Genomic DNA, 15,183 nt, shown 5'->3' with positions numbered 1-15,183 from the left:
TTCCTGTGGTGTGCAGGACTGGCCTGCACCAGCCCCTGGAGACTCAGAGCAACAGTTTAAAATGTGATGGTGCTGGAAAATAAATCCCAGCACAACAGTCTGCTAAAATAAGTGTAAAATTTTAGGTGTGGCTGCACGGATTAAATGGAGGTGGAATAAATCATGCAAATAGTAATGAAAGTTGAAAGCAATTTGGTTGCACTTCAGTACGTTTCATCAGTCATCTCTCTTCTGAAGTGGAAATGCCAAGCCTGATGCGAATTAAACTTTGTCCCTCCTCCCTCTCCCCTCTTTCCTCTAGCTTTTCAAAAGGCCTTTTGAAAACCTCTGAATACCTTTTTTGGCTGACCAGATTTTACCCTGCTCATGCTCCTTGAAACCTCCTAATTCTCAGCCAAGACAGTGACTCTAATTTGGAGAAGTCGTGGGTGTGATTTGCATCCTCAATTCCACTCTTGGTCCTTCTTTATCTCTACAAAAGGGAAAAAGGCTGAGAAGAGGCATGGCTAGGGACCGACGTGGGATGGAGGAGCTGCTTAGATGTTTGGCTTTCCAGGGCAACAGAACTTTTAATGTTCACTTTTCTGCGTTAGGATCAAATGTCAGCTAGCACGTGTTTAAAGCAGCAAATTTCCAAAAGGCAGTGCTGACCCTGAGCCAAGGAAGGAGATCTGATGCATTGCTTATATCTACCTGAACTGAGGCTGCTCCTGCCCGTGCCCCCCCTTCCCAGCGTGTTTGTGCTTTGTGAACTGTGCAGCCGGGGTGTTAAAGCACGCCTCTCCCCTCTTGTGTCTTGCAGGTAGAGGACGCCATGCTTATGTTTGACAAGACGACCAACAGGCATAGAGGTAAGAGGGAACGGGAGCTCAGACGTCCCATTTCGTGGCAGCTTCTGCACGGTGAGCACAGCCAAAAATCAGCGTCAGCACGATGACCCATGCGGCTAAATTCAGCCGTGCTAAATCAGCAGAGCTCTTTGTGTTCGAGGTGGCTCCCTCTGTCCTGCAGGTGTACAGAGGAAGGGTTGCTCGGCGCGTAAAGCCAAATCTCGTGTGGGTTTTCTTTTTGGAGGTGACCTTTCTGGTCAGTCTAATGAATTCCGTTCGGGAGGATCATCAGGCTCTGCAGTGCCTCTCTCTGGTGATGGTAAAGCTCAGGGAGCTCCGTGGTGAGGCTGCAGGGAAGGGGCCTGAGTTAGAACAGGGGAAAAACTCTCTCTATGTGTCTGCTGTTGGTCCTGTGGGACGGGACATGCATCCAAATGGGACGCACTGGGTCTGGAGCCTGCTAAAAGGTCAGGCAGTGCCGAGAGCCTGGGGAGCAGAGGGGGGAGTAGCCCAGAGCTCTCAGGTGCTGCCCTCGTGCCTCATCTTCATCTCATCAGCAGCATCAGGAGACCCAGGCAGCACCAAGCCCGGCGTGGTGCTGAGTGGCACTGCTGGTGCTGGAGCAGCTGCCCCACAGGCACCAGAGACCGAGCTCTGGGTCTTCAGCTCTGCCAGTGAGCAGTGGAAGGAAGAAGCAAGGGTAACAAAGCAAAAGCCAGGGAGCTGTCTTTATGCTCATGTTTGAATTTCGCCAGTCTTCTCAGATGTTTTTTCCTTCTCCGTGCAGGTAGCTGCCACTAATCAGGCTAATGAACTGGCTAGTAGGCTGTCATCATGAAGCGAGTTCTGCTGCATCGATCGTTTATGAAATCACCCCAGATTTTACAAATTGTGACATTCTGATTGTGTTGAAAACATGTTTAAAATGCAGTAGCATGCAAGCAGCGGTGTTAATGGCAATTCTTAAAACCACTTGCGGGTTGCAATCTGTATCTTCAAATTAGCCAGGGGAAGGAGAAATGGCAGATAAAATATCCGCTGTGGTTTACTGTAGTTAGTGTATGCCTAGAATAATCAACGTAGGCAAGGGAAAGGAAAAGTATTAAAATTCGCTCCCTACTGCTAGGAGGGAGATAAATTTCCTTGCAAGCAAATTGAGAGTGTTTGTTGGCGTACTGCTGGCACGTGTGTGCTGCTCGTGTGTGTACCCTGAGAGCGGGTAACCTGTCTGTGAGTGTGGCACGGGATCCACGTCAGGACTCGCTGGATTTAATGTGCAGATTTAACCAGACAGAGCAAGAAGCCTCTTCCGAACTGCTCATCACTGAAGGCTTTTATTAATGCCTTGGGAAGGCTTGAAAGCCTCACCCCAAATAAAACGTTGGCCTTGCCAGCGGAACACAACCCTGAGAACATTTTAAATGTCATCGAGGTAACCATTTTGTTCCTTCTGTTGATGTCTTTTTCTTTTCCGATGTCCAACCGTTCCTGGAAGTTCTCTAAAGAAAATAAGAGCGTTACTGCATTTTGTGCTCATCTGTCTAGCCACGTTAATGGAAGGCTCCAAATTCTGTGCACATTTAATGGGAGCGGTGGTTACCTCTTGGAGTAAAACAGTCTCAGGCTTTACTGGGAGACAGTGTCATCTTGCAAGGCTTCTCTTCCTAGCTCGGTCATTTAATTTTGATAGTGGGGATGCAAAGAACTAGCACTTAGTGGCTCTGAGTTGGCTTTGTTAAGGGGACATTTCTTTTTAGAAAGGGTAATTTTGTATTTCTGCACCTTGTGCTGTACTTGTGCATTTCTGTGCAGGGATTAAAAAGCACACAAAAGTTCCGTAAACACCCTGGAAAATCACTTTCATCACTTTCTTCACTGCCTAAAATTTCATAGAACTGAAAATTACTGGGTCAATCTTGAAAGGATTTAGTAATTGGAAAGGAGAAAAAAAAAAAACAAGAGGGTGGTGTTATTTTGTTACCCTTGCAAAGTGCAGATAAAATCTGGAGTTCAACATTAGTTATTGATCTTTGGGGTTAGAGGGAGCCTTGCAAGACGATGATGTCCTTCTAACTTCATTATGAAGCAGAGCTCTAGCAGGCAGACCGATCTGCTGCGAGCTGGAGGGGCTGCAGGGATCGGAGGGATCGGAGCGCTGCCTCCTCGCCCTTGTGCTTTTCCCCACGCCGGGTGACCCCGCGGCTCCCGGCAGCAGGAGCCTGGTTTGTGGTACCCATCAAAGCTGAGCAGAAATGCTGCAGCCGGCGGGGCTGCTCGGAGGAGGGAGGGAGGAAGTGTCAGATGAAAGGTGCCTGAACCGAGGGGTGCAGGAGCGGGCTCAGCCCTCCCCTGCCTGTTCCAGTTTAGCAGGAAGGGAAGTGCAGCGGGGTGCAGTGGCTCCTGATTGATAAATTCGCTTGGCAACTCCCCCTTCTCCCCTTTCTTTCTGTGACTGTTGAGCACGTAGGTAGAGGAGAGTCAAGAGAAGGTGATGTATCGGTTAGTTAATGTGAGGGGATGCTCTTGATCCTTAAATGCTCTCCACGGGCATGTGCCTGCTTTGGGCTGTGCTTGCCTTGCCCATCTGCTGCCTCCGAAGCCATCGGCTGCGGCTGCCACGCCAGACCCGCGTCTTGAGAGTGCAGGAAGAAAAATAAAGATCGTGACTGATTGAATCCCCCAAGTTGTAATTGCTGGTATTAAATGTAATGCTATATGTTTTTCCGAGCCATGCAGCCCCCAGAGTTATTTTCATATCAATTAACTCTCTCACATGGCTAGGAATGGCAGGGGAGAGAGGAGAGAAGTGACAGCATGTGATTTGGGCTTCTTTAATCTTAAAACTAAACAAAATTAGCGAAAGACAGGCTGTCTGTGCGATGCAGACAATATCCTACGTGTCTGGGCTTAACCCATCTCCAGAAGACGGGCGCTTGTCGTGGCAGACCTCCCAGGGACTTGCCCTGCCGCAGACCCGCTGGCGGTGCCGCGCCGGGCTCCTGGTGCCTTCGGCCCTGGGCATTGATCTAAAACTGCAGAATTCAAACCAAAAGATCCGTGCCTGCCTCGCCAGTGTGGTGTGGCTGCCTGTGCCCCTCCAGGCACGCACACAGCTCCGCTGCTTCCTCGCCACGTTCTCCTCTCGAGGCAGAGGTGAGCGTTGTGCCCAGTGCTTGTGCCGCGCGGATCTGGCGGATCGCAGTGCATTGGAGTAATTGTCCAGGTGGAAGCGGGTGGCATAATCGCTGCATTTATGGGAAGAGACAGGAGTGATGTTGTTAGTGAGATATTGTCTGTGCCACAGCGAAGGATGATGCTTTTCTTAGGAGAAAAATAGCCTTTTGTGTTGTCCGACTGCCAAAACCTCCGTTTCGTAGTTGACCTCTGAAGTTATAATTGACATTTTTATAGATGAGATATAAATATAATTAAGAGTCACTGCAGTTATTTGTTTATCGCTGTCTCCCTCAAATAAAGCAAGGTCATCTGCATTTAAAAATACATCTCCAAGCAGTTTTGAGCAGAGAGTGTTTAAGATACGTGGAAGTAATTGCCTAATTTGGTCATTTTCAGCGTAGCTTTTCTTGGCAGCGGCGTGCCGGTAGTACCGCGCACTCGGAGGGAAGCGCGGGAGGAAACCTTTTGTCTGCTCACAGAGCTTTGCTTTTAGAAGGATGGGGCTGAAGGGAGAGCTCCTGTTTGGCCGGGTTTGACCCGCAGGATTTTGGAAAAGCATCCACAATGATGGTGGCGGTGTTTTTAGTGCATAAAGTGCTTTAAGAGCTTCGGATGAGAAGTGTGACATAAGACGTAAATGGAGGTGGTATTATTATTATTGCTCTCCTAGATGAGACTGGCTTTTATTCCCTTGTCGATTTTATCACTCCATAAATGGGACTCCAGAGAGTGCAGTTGTTTGGAGAGAAGCGCTCGCCCTGCTTCGGCTCGTCCGTACACACGTTCCCTCGCCGGTGGAATTCATCCTGGGGACCCGCGCCTTGCAGCACCGAGCCCGACTTTAACCCCTGGTTAAACACAGCGAGTTTGTCTCCTGCTGGAGGCACAGAGGGCTGGAGGGAAGAGTAGCTGCAGACAGGGCTTTTCATAGCGACTTTAAAGCAAATATTTGCTTCAAAACTTCAGAGGAGGGCTGTGAAGATTAATTAGTTAATATTATTTACCATTTACACTCCTATCAGTGAAAGTAGTGATGGCTGAGCTACAGTGCCATCGTTCACACCTATCTGTTTAGATTGCAGTTATGACATGTGCCATATTAATATTTCATGTGTGTATGCTTTTAATATTACATCCTCACTTATAAATATTCATGTCGTAAAACACATTAATGACTGCAAGGCTGAAGAAGAATATTCACAGCTCTCTGCTTTGTATCCTGAGTTCAAACCCATCCCAGGTGGGCAGGAGGAGACGCCGCGGTGGCTGCGGCTGGCGCGCGAGGAAGGGCTCGTGGTGGCAGCCCGACTCTGAGTCCATGTCCCACCCGTTCCCATCTGGCTTTGATCTCTTCCCCTTCACCTCGGAGCCCGTCAGGGGCACTGTGAGTGCTCCGTGCCCTGGGCAGGGGTGGCTGCAGCCGGGTGGTGCCTTCGGCAGGCCCCACGCCAGCCCCCCAGGCGTGATACGCTCTGCGCTGCTCAGTGGTTGTGTGTCAGTGAGCACAAAGCAAAAAGGAAAAGCTGCCAAATCTTGGAGCCGTCTCCCCTGTCTTCTAATTTCCTGGCCAGCGGCTATTGCTGCTGCATCAGGGCACCTTACGTGAAGTGTAAGGATAAATGCATTCACGCCAGTATGAGCCCTGCGTCCCAGCAGACCCAGTTGCAGAATAGCAAATCAGGCTCCTGGCCACGCTTTTCAAGGCGATTATTGGACGTCTCGGGTGGTTACAGTCATTCTGCCCCCAGCCTCGTGCTGTATAACGCCACCTGAGGCTTAGAATAATTGCCCAGCTATGTACTGTCTGTCATACCTTATTGCTTAATTTTATACCAGTAATGAAAATTACATCCAGAGGAGGAGAAAGAGCGAACAGCTGCACTGGCCAGGACGCACCTAAGGAATAGATGTGTGCAAATGCTTTCTCTGAAGAAGGGGAGAGGCTCGGCTTGCCAGCAGCACTCGGGAGATGGCTTGACATTTTTATTTTCTTGTTTAACAAACAAATGCAATAATAATAAGAAAAAAAAAAATCCCACCAACCTCCAGTAAAGGTTGCAAACACAGCGCAGCAATTAGTTTGAAAGTCTCCAGTTACACAACCAGACTTTAAGGTAAATGCCAACTTAAAAGTACATTGTAAAGGACAGTGGATTTGTAATGCTCATTTGTATCTTGTCTTTATAGCTAACGTAAAAACAAATTATTTAATTCCCTCTTCCCAGAGGGAGCCTTGTGTAGCCAGACCTTTTTGACCTTCTTAATTTATCTAGCCTCCTTTCAATTAGCTTTAATACAGGCAGTGAGAAGAGGAGACATGGATGGAAACGTTCAGGCTGCTGCACACCCTCCTTGTGTGAGGTGAGGGGAGGGCAGGCGGCCCCAACACCCTGTGCTGGACAGGAACAGCACCTGCAGGGAGAGGCGTGCAGGAGGAAGGTTAGCGTTTGCTGTGACACCTGTATACAGAAGGTATTCAATAGCTTTTCAAATATGAGCCAAACCTCCTGAAATCACTGGGATGCTCTAAATGATGGCTTTGCAGATCAGCCAGGTGCCTCGGATGGGAAAGCAGAGACACAGGAGGGTGGGAGCTGGCAGTGCTGGCCTTGTAGAAGGTATCGGTGTGGCACCCAGGGCTAGAAGCCCAGCCAGCAGCAGCAAGCTGGGCATTTCCCTCCCATAGAGCTTCAGTTAACAGTCACTATCTCAAAAAGAGAAGTCTTCCCATTCACCTAGTACTGAACAGTATCAATAACTTAATGTAATTAGACTACAGTAGTATTGGAGAGTGCCAAGTAAATCAATGGAACCTTTCTCATCTCTGAAAGGTTCTTCAGGAACCTTAAAGCAAGAATGGTGCAAACATTCAAGATATATTTTTTTAATTATGATAACGGTTCTGTTGCATGTGTGGGAAGTCAGTAGGCAGGGGCTCGGCTGGGATGAGTGTTTGCATTAGAAGCAGACAATGTAATCTTCACAGCCGAAGCTGCATTGAGAAGACAGTGAGGTCATTTTAATATGCCTTCAGTTTGCCATCTTTATTGTCACTGCTGAGCAGCCGGTTTGAGCGACAGATAAATTAGCAAAAATCCTGATGATCTGTGAATGGAAGGAAACCCTAAATGCCGTGAATAAGTTCTTGCTTATGAATCTACTCAGCTGATGAAACCAAAAACCTTTTGCCTCCCAGAATGCATGAACGAAGTCATTAGCAGGTAGTGCTTCAAGTCTTGTGGGACTATTTGAAAATGTTAATTGAGGAAAGGCCAGAAGCAGGAGGAGAACAAAATGCAACATTTACATAGACGGGCAGTCTTAATACAATGAGCAGAATTAAAATCAGCAGAGTGACCTTGAGAAAATAGGCAGCTACTTGCAACGTGCCTGTGCCCAAAAATATGATGTGAAAATACCGAAACATCCTGCGTTTTCCCTCCCTGATGCATTGTTTCCTTTTCCCAGCGGATTGCTCAGAGCGCATTGGGTGAAGCTTTTTAAATACGCCGCATGGGTGGGGATTTTTATTTTTCCTATCTGTGCTCTGTATCTGCTGCTTCTGATAATAAAGCTTTTAGAGCACTTCTGCCAAATGTGGGGAGGGCGTTCACAGCAGCCTGGGGAGGCCGAGGGAGGGCGAGCCGTAGTCAGCGGTGTCCCCAGGAGCTGTTGGTGTCCCTCTGTGTGCCAGCGTCAGTCCCCTCTGCCCGCTGCCACCCTGTCACAACCGGTGCCCGGATGCTGCTGAAGCCTTATAATTTTCCAAGGTCATTGCTGTACGTAAAGCCTCCCGGTGACCCGTTTCCACAAACAGATAACATCCCCTATCCCCAAACCCTGCGATTCAGCAGAAATGCTGTTATGCAAATACGCTGGCAGCGCAGGGGAAGCTCTGCCAGGCTGCCCCTGACCGCTCTGGTTCCCTGGGTGTTTGTTCTGGTGGGGAGTGAGGTGAGGGGTGGTCGGGCTGGGCGGGGGTCACCCCGTGTTGGGGTGTGAGCTGCTGCCCCCGGGCTGCTCGGCGCGAGGCTCTGGTGGCTCTGCTGCTGGCAGAATGGGAGTGGGGCGTGTAAATGGCAACAACGCTACCCTGCAATTAACGGTTTACGGCTCTTGCAGGGATACATTCTACCTAATCAATCCTCTTGCATTAGCAAATTAGAAGCTGTTAAAATTACCAGCTTCGATACGTAAAACGTGCACCACCGCAGCGTCGCGGTGCCCGGTCTGTGGGCAGGTCCCCCCGCGCCGTGCTCGCTTCGAGCCCCGGCCTCAGCCAACTGTATCCCCCCGGGGGTCAAGGCCACTGCCACCCCGCTCCCTGCAGCGCCTGCACCGTGCTGCTGCTGTCCCAGCTCTGGCCTGGCTCCTCGCTGCCACCCTGCTGTCCTGCACGGGACCTTGCAGCTCAAACTATTCGGGGAGGTGGGCCTAGAAAGGCCAAAGGGGAAACATTGACTTCCCTGAAACTCTCCAGCTCAGAGCTCACCTCCTGGCCAGCCCGCAGTTAGCAACACAGGAAGGCAGAAAGGTCTCCAAACAGAGTAATTCTGCCGTGGTTTCACCTTCCCCTCTTTCCCCTTCACGCTTTCCCCTTTGTGCCCGCTCTCCAGGTGTCTCGTGGTGCAGATTTTGGGCTGGGTGATGTGGGGGGACGGCAGACGGCTCGTTACAGGCTGAGCAGGAGGGAGCTTGTGTGGCTTGCACCGCTCCTTGTCGGTGCCCTTACCTGTACTTGAGGCTGGTTTTCCTAAAACATTAATTTTGGACTTCAGATTTCTTTAATTAGGTTGATTAATATGTTCTGGCAAGGAGTGATTTTGCTTATTCTGTATGTTTGGGGGTTTTTGTAATCTTTTTTTAACCTATAAGCTGATGTAAGAACATCTGGCACTTTTTTTTTTGCTGGATCTGATAGAATAAATAAGTTGAAAAACAGCTTCTTGCAAAAATCCACAGGTCAGCAGATTCGGTGGGGTTTGTGCTTATTTTTTTTTTAATTTATTGAGTGTTTTCTAGACCAGAAAGAGTACCTTAAACTAATGTGATGATTTGGAGATTATTCTCCATTTAAAACCACCTGTGAACATGAACCACTTTCCTTTTTCCTGCCTTGGTAGAAGCCCAGGAGCGAGCAGATCCGTAGCAGTTCCCCTCCCTGCCCTCCACGGAGCGATTTCGAAGCCCTTCGCACACGTTTGGGGGATGCAGCCCACAGCGTCCCCACGAAGGCAGGAGGTTGTGGGGAGCTGGGGGCACGGCGAGGTTACTTCACTTGCTGGTGCTCCTGTCCCAGCTGAGAACAGAGCCAGGTGAGCTCCTGGGCGGGTGCTGCCACCATGGCACCATCTTGCCGAGTTTACTCTCAGTGGGACTGTCGCTGGCCCCCGTGTAAATCATTTGGGAGCGGTGGCGTTGACTTCAGGCAGCGAGCACCGGGTGCGAACGCCCCTGGGGAAGTCGTGTGGGTCTCCTCTATCGGCTCCGCTCCTCCGCACCCACGCAGCCGAGTAACAAAGGAGTAAGGACTTTTGTTTTCCTCCAGCTCCTGGATGTTCCCCGTCATTGCAGGAAAACAAACCAGATGGCAGAAGCGTGGGATTTGTTTTCTTGCAGATCAGCCGCCTGCTTCCCCGCCGCCCGCGTTTCCTCGTGGCCGTTTGAGGGGGTTGTGGTGTATCCCTCGCAGGGCAGGAGCCTGTGCTGGTTTTGTCCCCGCGTTTGGGGTTTTGGGGGCCGCAGAAGCGGCACGTGGGTGGGGGGAGATGGCGGCAGGCTAATAACGTGCCTGGCTGCTCTGGGAAGGAGCAGCTGCGGAGGGGAGATGAGAGCAGCTGTGGGTATGAAATTAGTCATTCTATGAAGAAATGGATTTGATAAATAATAAAACAGTGGTATTAACAACAGATGCTTTCCAGGTCAGATGACTTTGATAAAAGCACCCAACAACCGTGGGTAATGGTATGAAAAATATATATCTATATTTATAGGTCTATCTATATGAAAAGGCCTATAAATAAACGTGTGCTTGCGCAGAGATCTGTGTGTACATGCTCACATGTAAATGTACCTGGCATTTTATCTCTCTTTTGAGGTGACGGTGAAAGTTCAACGCGGGCTTTGAGACTTGCCAAGAAAACCTGAAATCTGATCAATGCCTCCCGCATCTGGAGGCTCCCACCCTGAGCACTGGCTGCATTTGTTTTTATATTCATACCTTTTCATTTTGATAACTGTTTTGATTTGTAAAATACTATGCCTTATAAAATGTTTCCTTTATGGTGATTTAGTATGCTCCTCTTATCTTTCACCTTAAATCTTTGATAAGAGCATTTTAAAATTGAAATTGCTACCTGACACCATTATCAACTGTTGGCTGCCTGCCAGAGGAGAAGGCATTACCCAGGCGGAGGCAGGAGAGACGAGAGACTTCCCGAGCTGCAGCCGGCAGCGCGCCCGGCGTGGCGCTGGGTGCAGGTACCGGGTGAAGGAGGGCGAGGAGCGGGGCTGAGAGCACTGCAGGACCCAAGAACGGCCTCTGCTGCCCACTCAACCCCACAAATGGGTAACACCAACTGTGTCTGGGTGATGGCACCGAGTCCAGGCATTCCTCTCTCCCCTCCCTGCTGAAGCGTTGGTGCCCCAAGCTGGCCCGTCAGCGGTGCTTGGCACGGCAGCGGGGCTGCTTCCTTTTCCCCACAAAGCCATAAAAGCGAACCTGGGGCTCAGGTTGCCTTTATCTGGCAGCACAACGTTGCCTGCAAGTTTCCAGCACGTTCATGTAATTGAAATGTTTTTGGATAACTGTTCGTTGTGCCTGCTGAATGTAATTTATCAGTGGAAAGGCATCAGCAGTGGGAATATCAGTAAATAGAACTGTCTGACATGGCAGGTCATTTTTATTTTAATATAGTGGATTTAATGAACTCTTGTCTTTATAATTCATGGTACTTGCAGAATGCATCCATTTCCCCTCCTTAATGACGTTAGTTACAGATCTGTCCTTTGTTAGAGGGCTTTATTACGGCTGGAGACCTTAACTCTCCGTGAGTTGTGGCGATGCGGCCCCAGCACGAAGGGCCGTGTAATAGATTGTTGCCTTTTACGTTCAAAACTATTAGCGATAAACAGAGCCAAAAACTTCCCCGAGTACTTCATGCATTATTAATTATTATTATTACTGAAGCTCCTGAAAGGTCGTTTGTGAAGACCTGTGCTGTGTGGTGCCAGCTTACCGGGGCCGGAGCTGGGCTGCTCGCGCAGTGCCACCTTGCCTCTAGCTCGTGTGTGCTCGAGTGTTTGGGTCACAGCCAAGAGAAGCCCCCAAATCTGCTGTCAAGTGATTTAATAGCATTTGTGTCCAGCCTAACCCAATCTATCTCACCTCGCAGAGAAGAAAAAAAAATAATCCTGCATCAAAATTACTGCTTTTGGAACTGTCTTGTCTCTTTTGAGTAGGAACTGGAGACAACTAGACAAGCTTCAATGAAAGCGAATAAAGAAACATTACTTTCTGAACACAATCTTCTGTTACCAGTCACTTTTCAACAGACATTCAATCAAAATGCTAATAGCAAAGGCAACAAGGGAGTGAGGTTATTGTAATACTAATTGATAGGCTGCAGGGATGGGTTTTGATAAGTGCTGCTGAAGATGTATTTTTGAAATATGATTCTCTTTAATTACAATGATACTAATAAGAATGAACAAATGATTTAATGATAGTTTTCTAGGTAATGGCTTAAAGATTTTGTTCAAGTTATTTTGAAGCCTTTTTCTAAAACCAGAAATTATGAAAATCACCTTAAAAATAAAGCCGTAGTGGAAGGTAGTGACTTTATCTAGACTTGTGTGGCTACTTTGCATCAAAATTAGTACTGTCAAATATGAAGCTCTTGAATACAAAATCCAATCATTTATTTATACAATAGACTTTGCTAAAAGCCCATGGTTGGAGCCACATTGCATGTAGGAACACATTTAACGTCTAATGCTTAGAATAATTAGGATCAATTATACCAGCCAGAATTTTGAAAGATGTTTCGAGGGAGGGCAAAAATGTGCCGAGGGGTGTTCAGCATGGTTTTAAAGTGCAGCTGGGGTGCCAGTTTTGATGGTCCTGACAGAGGCTGCCGACACCGGCTGCTGGGAAGCTCCGGACGAAGCCACCGCAGGTGACGGCGCCGGTCCCCGGTCGGTGGGCGCTGCGCCAGCGGGTGCCCTCCTGCCTGCTCTGTGCCCCAGGAGATTGGGGGGAAAAAAGGAAAAGGGCAGAGCTGTCACCAGCAGGCAGCCTCGGCTTCAGCTAATTTTTGATGAATTAATTGATAATAAAACAAAGAAGGTTGTTGGTGGTTTTGAGGGGGGGGGGTTGCTTTTGTTGACGTGGGTGGGGGCTTTTCTGGGGCAGGGAAGGATGATCTCTGCTGCCTTTCAATTTGTCAGGCTCTCTCTCAAAGATCTGCCAGAGAAGAAAGGGTAATTAATAGGCTTGAAGTCATTTCCGATGTGTCAGTATTTCTGCCTTGCTTCCAAGTGATAATGTTCGCTGGCTCGAGGCCTCCGGGGAGCCTTCCATCTTATTAACTTGTCTAGGAGAAACAGTGAGTGGGGACAGCTTGGGCCAGTGGGTGACATGAAATAAGGATTTGTGGTGTAGTGAGCTGTAAACACTGGGGCTGATTGAGTAAAAAGTGGGGAAAAAAATTAAAAATGAGAAAAAAAACAACACTAAAAAGGCCACTTGTCAGAAGTACAGCAGCACACGTCCTGGTGGGGGGCGATGCACTTTATTTAGGCCAGTCTGTGCCGACCCCGGAGCAAGGAGCCTCTTGCTTCGTGTGTCTCAGAAATGGCTCTTTGGAGCTGGAGCTCTGCATCCTGAATTTCCATCCTCCCTGGCGCACGTACGTGTAGTCTTTATCCCGTTGTCCACCACCTGACCGGCCTTCTGCTTCCTCCACCTTTGTGCCCTGTGTACAGGGCATCGCCTGTCCAGGCCTGGGAAGGGAATGAGCAACTGCACTGCGATGCCAAAATGTGCACTTTAGGATTTTCCTATGGAAGACTTTCCTTTACACCACAGAGACAGAGAAAAACAACTTAAATGCACGTCCCTTCCCCTGCCTGCTAAGTAAATCCCTGCAAACAGGAGGTTTCCTGGCGCAGGCTGGTTTTGGAGGTGGGGAGCACCTTGTGCTGCTTGGGTTGTCCTTCATCAGCTTTTGGTCAGGAGAGGCACAGTTAGAGGAGCAGTTGGCAAAGTAATTGCTGTTTCTTACCCTACCTCACTCCTCAGCGTTACATCATTCCGAGGTCTTGCTCTGGAGGGAGATGTGCAGGACAGGAGAGGTTCCTGCTCGCTGGAATCCCTGCGTCAGCTCAGGGGCTGTGTAATTGCTTCCCCCCCGCCTCAGTCCTGGTGAGATTTCATTAATTAGAATTAGAACACTTCAAAATAGAGAGAATTTTTAAACTGTTGTCCTGATTGTCCTGTGTGATGTCGGAAGGGGCTGGATGGCACCTCGGTTTTCCTCTTTTTACCAGCTTTGCTCGGTGACGGTGGTGCAGGGCCTGACGCCCCCGACGCGGCGCTGGGCTTGGTGCTGGGGTGGGAGCCTGGGGGCTGCAGGTGGAGGCAGTACCCAGGTCCACCTCATTCAGGGCAGGTTACAAGGAGGGTGGTTGGAGGCAGGGTCAGGGTTTGGGATGTGCTGGGTTGTCCACGGGTCTCTGAGCTCAGCGAAAGCTGCAGGAAGCCCTGGAGAAGGGGGAGAGCGAGGAGCAAGCAGTATCTGTACGTTCAGCCTGGTAAAACAAGGAGGGGAAGGCTCGGAGCAGTGCTCTGTGCAACTGAGCTGATCATCACTGCTGTTGGAGCTCTGACCTTCGTGACAGATGTGGGCTTACGTAAGGGTGATGCTGTATCTACATATTTAACCTTCTTGGCTTGTTTTGGTTTTGATTTTAAATTCTTCATAGCAGAAGTGCAAAAGAGATTTCATTAGCTGTTAAAGAAAAACACAACGGAGGCCGCACTGGTCTCAACTGTGAACAAGCTGTTCCTTGGAGATTGTTCCCTTTTCATTTTTTAAAGTAGCAAACCTTGGTGTTTTGGGTCACTGGGAAGGAACAGGATGTCTTTCACATATTGACAGATTTGTTTCTTCTCTTTTCTTTTCTGATCTCACTCCTGTTTGTCAAGCTCACTTTTCATTTTCCAGAGAAATGATTATGACTAAACATCTCTGACAACCTCTTTGCAAAGTGTGAGAAGGCTACAATGGAGAAAAAAAAAAAAAGCCATCTCAAAGCAGTTCAATGATTAAGCTACTTAACTGGGAAGTTTTTTCTTTTCCACTGTGGCCCGTATTTCTGCACAATGGAGTTCCTCTTGCAAGCACTTACTAGGGAGGCACTAGTATAATTAAAATTTGTCTTAATATCCTTTGAAAATTAAAACTGAATCCTTCACGTTAGGAAGAATGACCGTGCATGTATTAGTGCTCTGTGTTTTCTTGTTGTTGTTAGCTTATTCAAATATTAACACTGCCTGCATGCTCAAAATAATGGTTTGTGTCCATTAACAGAGCTTAATTCTCAAATTAAATGATGAATGATACATAGGAGTAGGTGGAAGCTGGTTCGTGGATTATTTTTATTATTATTATTTTTTAATGCTAGTGTTACTTCCTGGAGGTAAATAAGGGGAGGGGATGCAGTGCATTATCACTGAAATTAAAATAAAGCCTCATTATTTAGGATGGAATTTAGTAGCTGAAGGTTTACTCTTTGTCTGAAGCTTCATCCCGAATTCTTCCAGCTAATTGCCTGCTGATTAGCTGACAGACAGGCATTGCTAATGCTGGCCTTGAGCAGCAAATTATCCCCTGCATGCCCAGGACAGGCAGCGAGGGGCTGGCAGCTGTGGGGCTGCCTTGGGCTCTGCTGACCTGCAGGGATGGGGCAGGGACAGGGCAGGGACAGGACGGGACACTTGGGCTGTGCCAGCCAGGAGCCCTCGGCCCCGTGGCTGCTGCTCCTTCCCTTATGGTCCAGCAACGTGGCTCGTGGCCTAATGCACTTGGTGCTCATTTGCACACCTCTATTTTTTTTTTTCCCTGATAGTTTTGAGTTCTTCCCAACTGAAGGACTTGTGTAGCCGATATAAATA

At 48.6% G+C, this 15,183-nt stretch overlaps 1 protein-coding gene across 6 annotated transcripts in view; it reads left to right on the top strand.

The window, feature by feature from the left end:
• The window catches only part of MSI2 (musashi RNA binding protein 2), a 228,420-nt gene that overhangs the window by 139,147 nt on the left and 74,090 nt on the right, over positions 1 to 15,183 (top strand). For all 6 annotated transcript variants that reach the window (XM_032200677.1, XM_032200676.1, XM_032200675.1 and 3 more), the window contains exon 7: positions 803 to 851. In XM_032200677.1, coding sequence (XP_032056568.1) covers positions 803 to 851 — 49 coding nt within the window. The remainder of the gene's footprint in view (positions 1 to 802; positions 852 to 15,183) is intronic.

The sequence above is a fragment of the Aythya fuligula genome, chromosome 20, assembly GCF_009819795.1.
Source record: "Aythya fuligula isolate bAytFul2 chromosome 20, bAytFul2.pri, whole genome shotgun sequence".
Classification (NCBI taxonomy): Eukaryota; Metazoa; Chordata; class Aves; order Anseriformes; family Anatidae; genus Aythya; species Aythya fuligula.
This window is presented reverse-complemented; position numbering and strand designations above follow the sequence as displayed.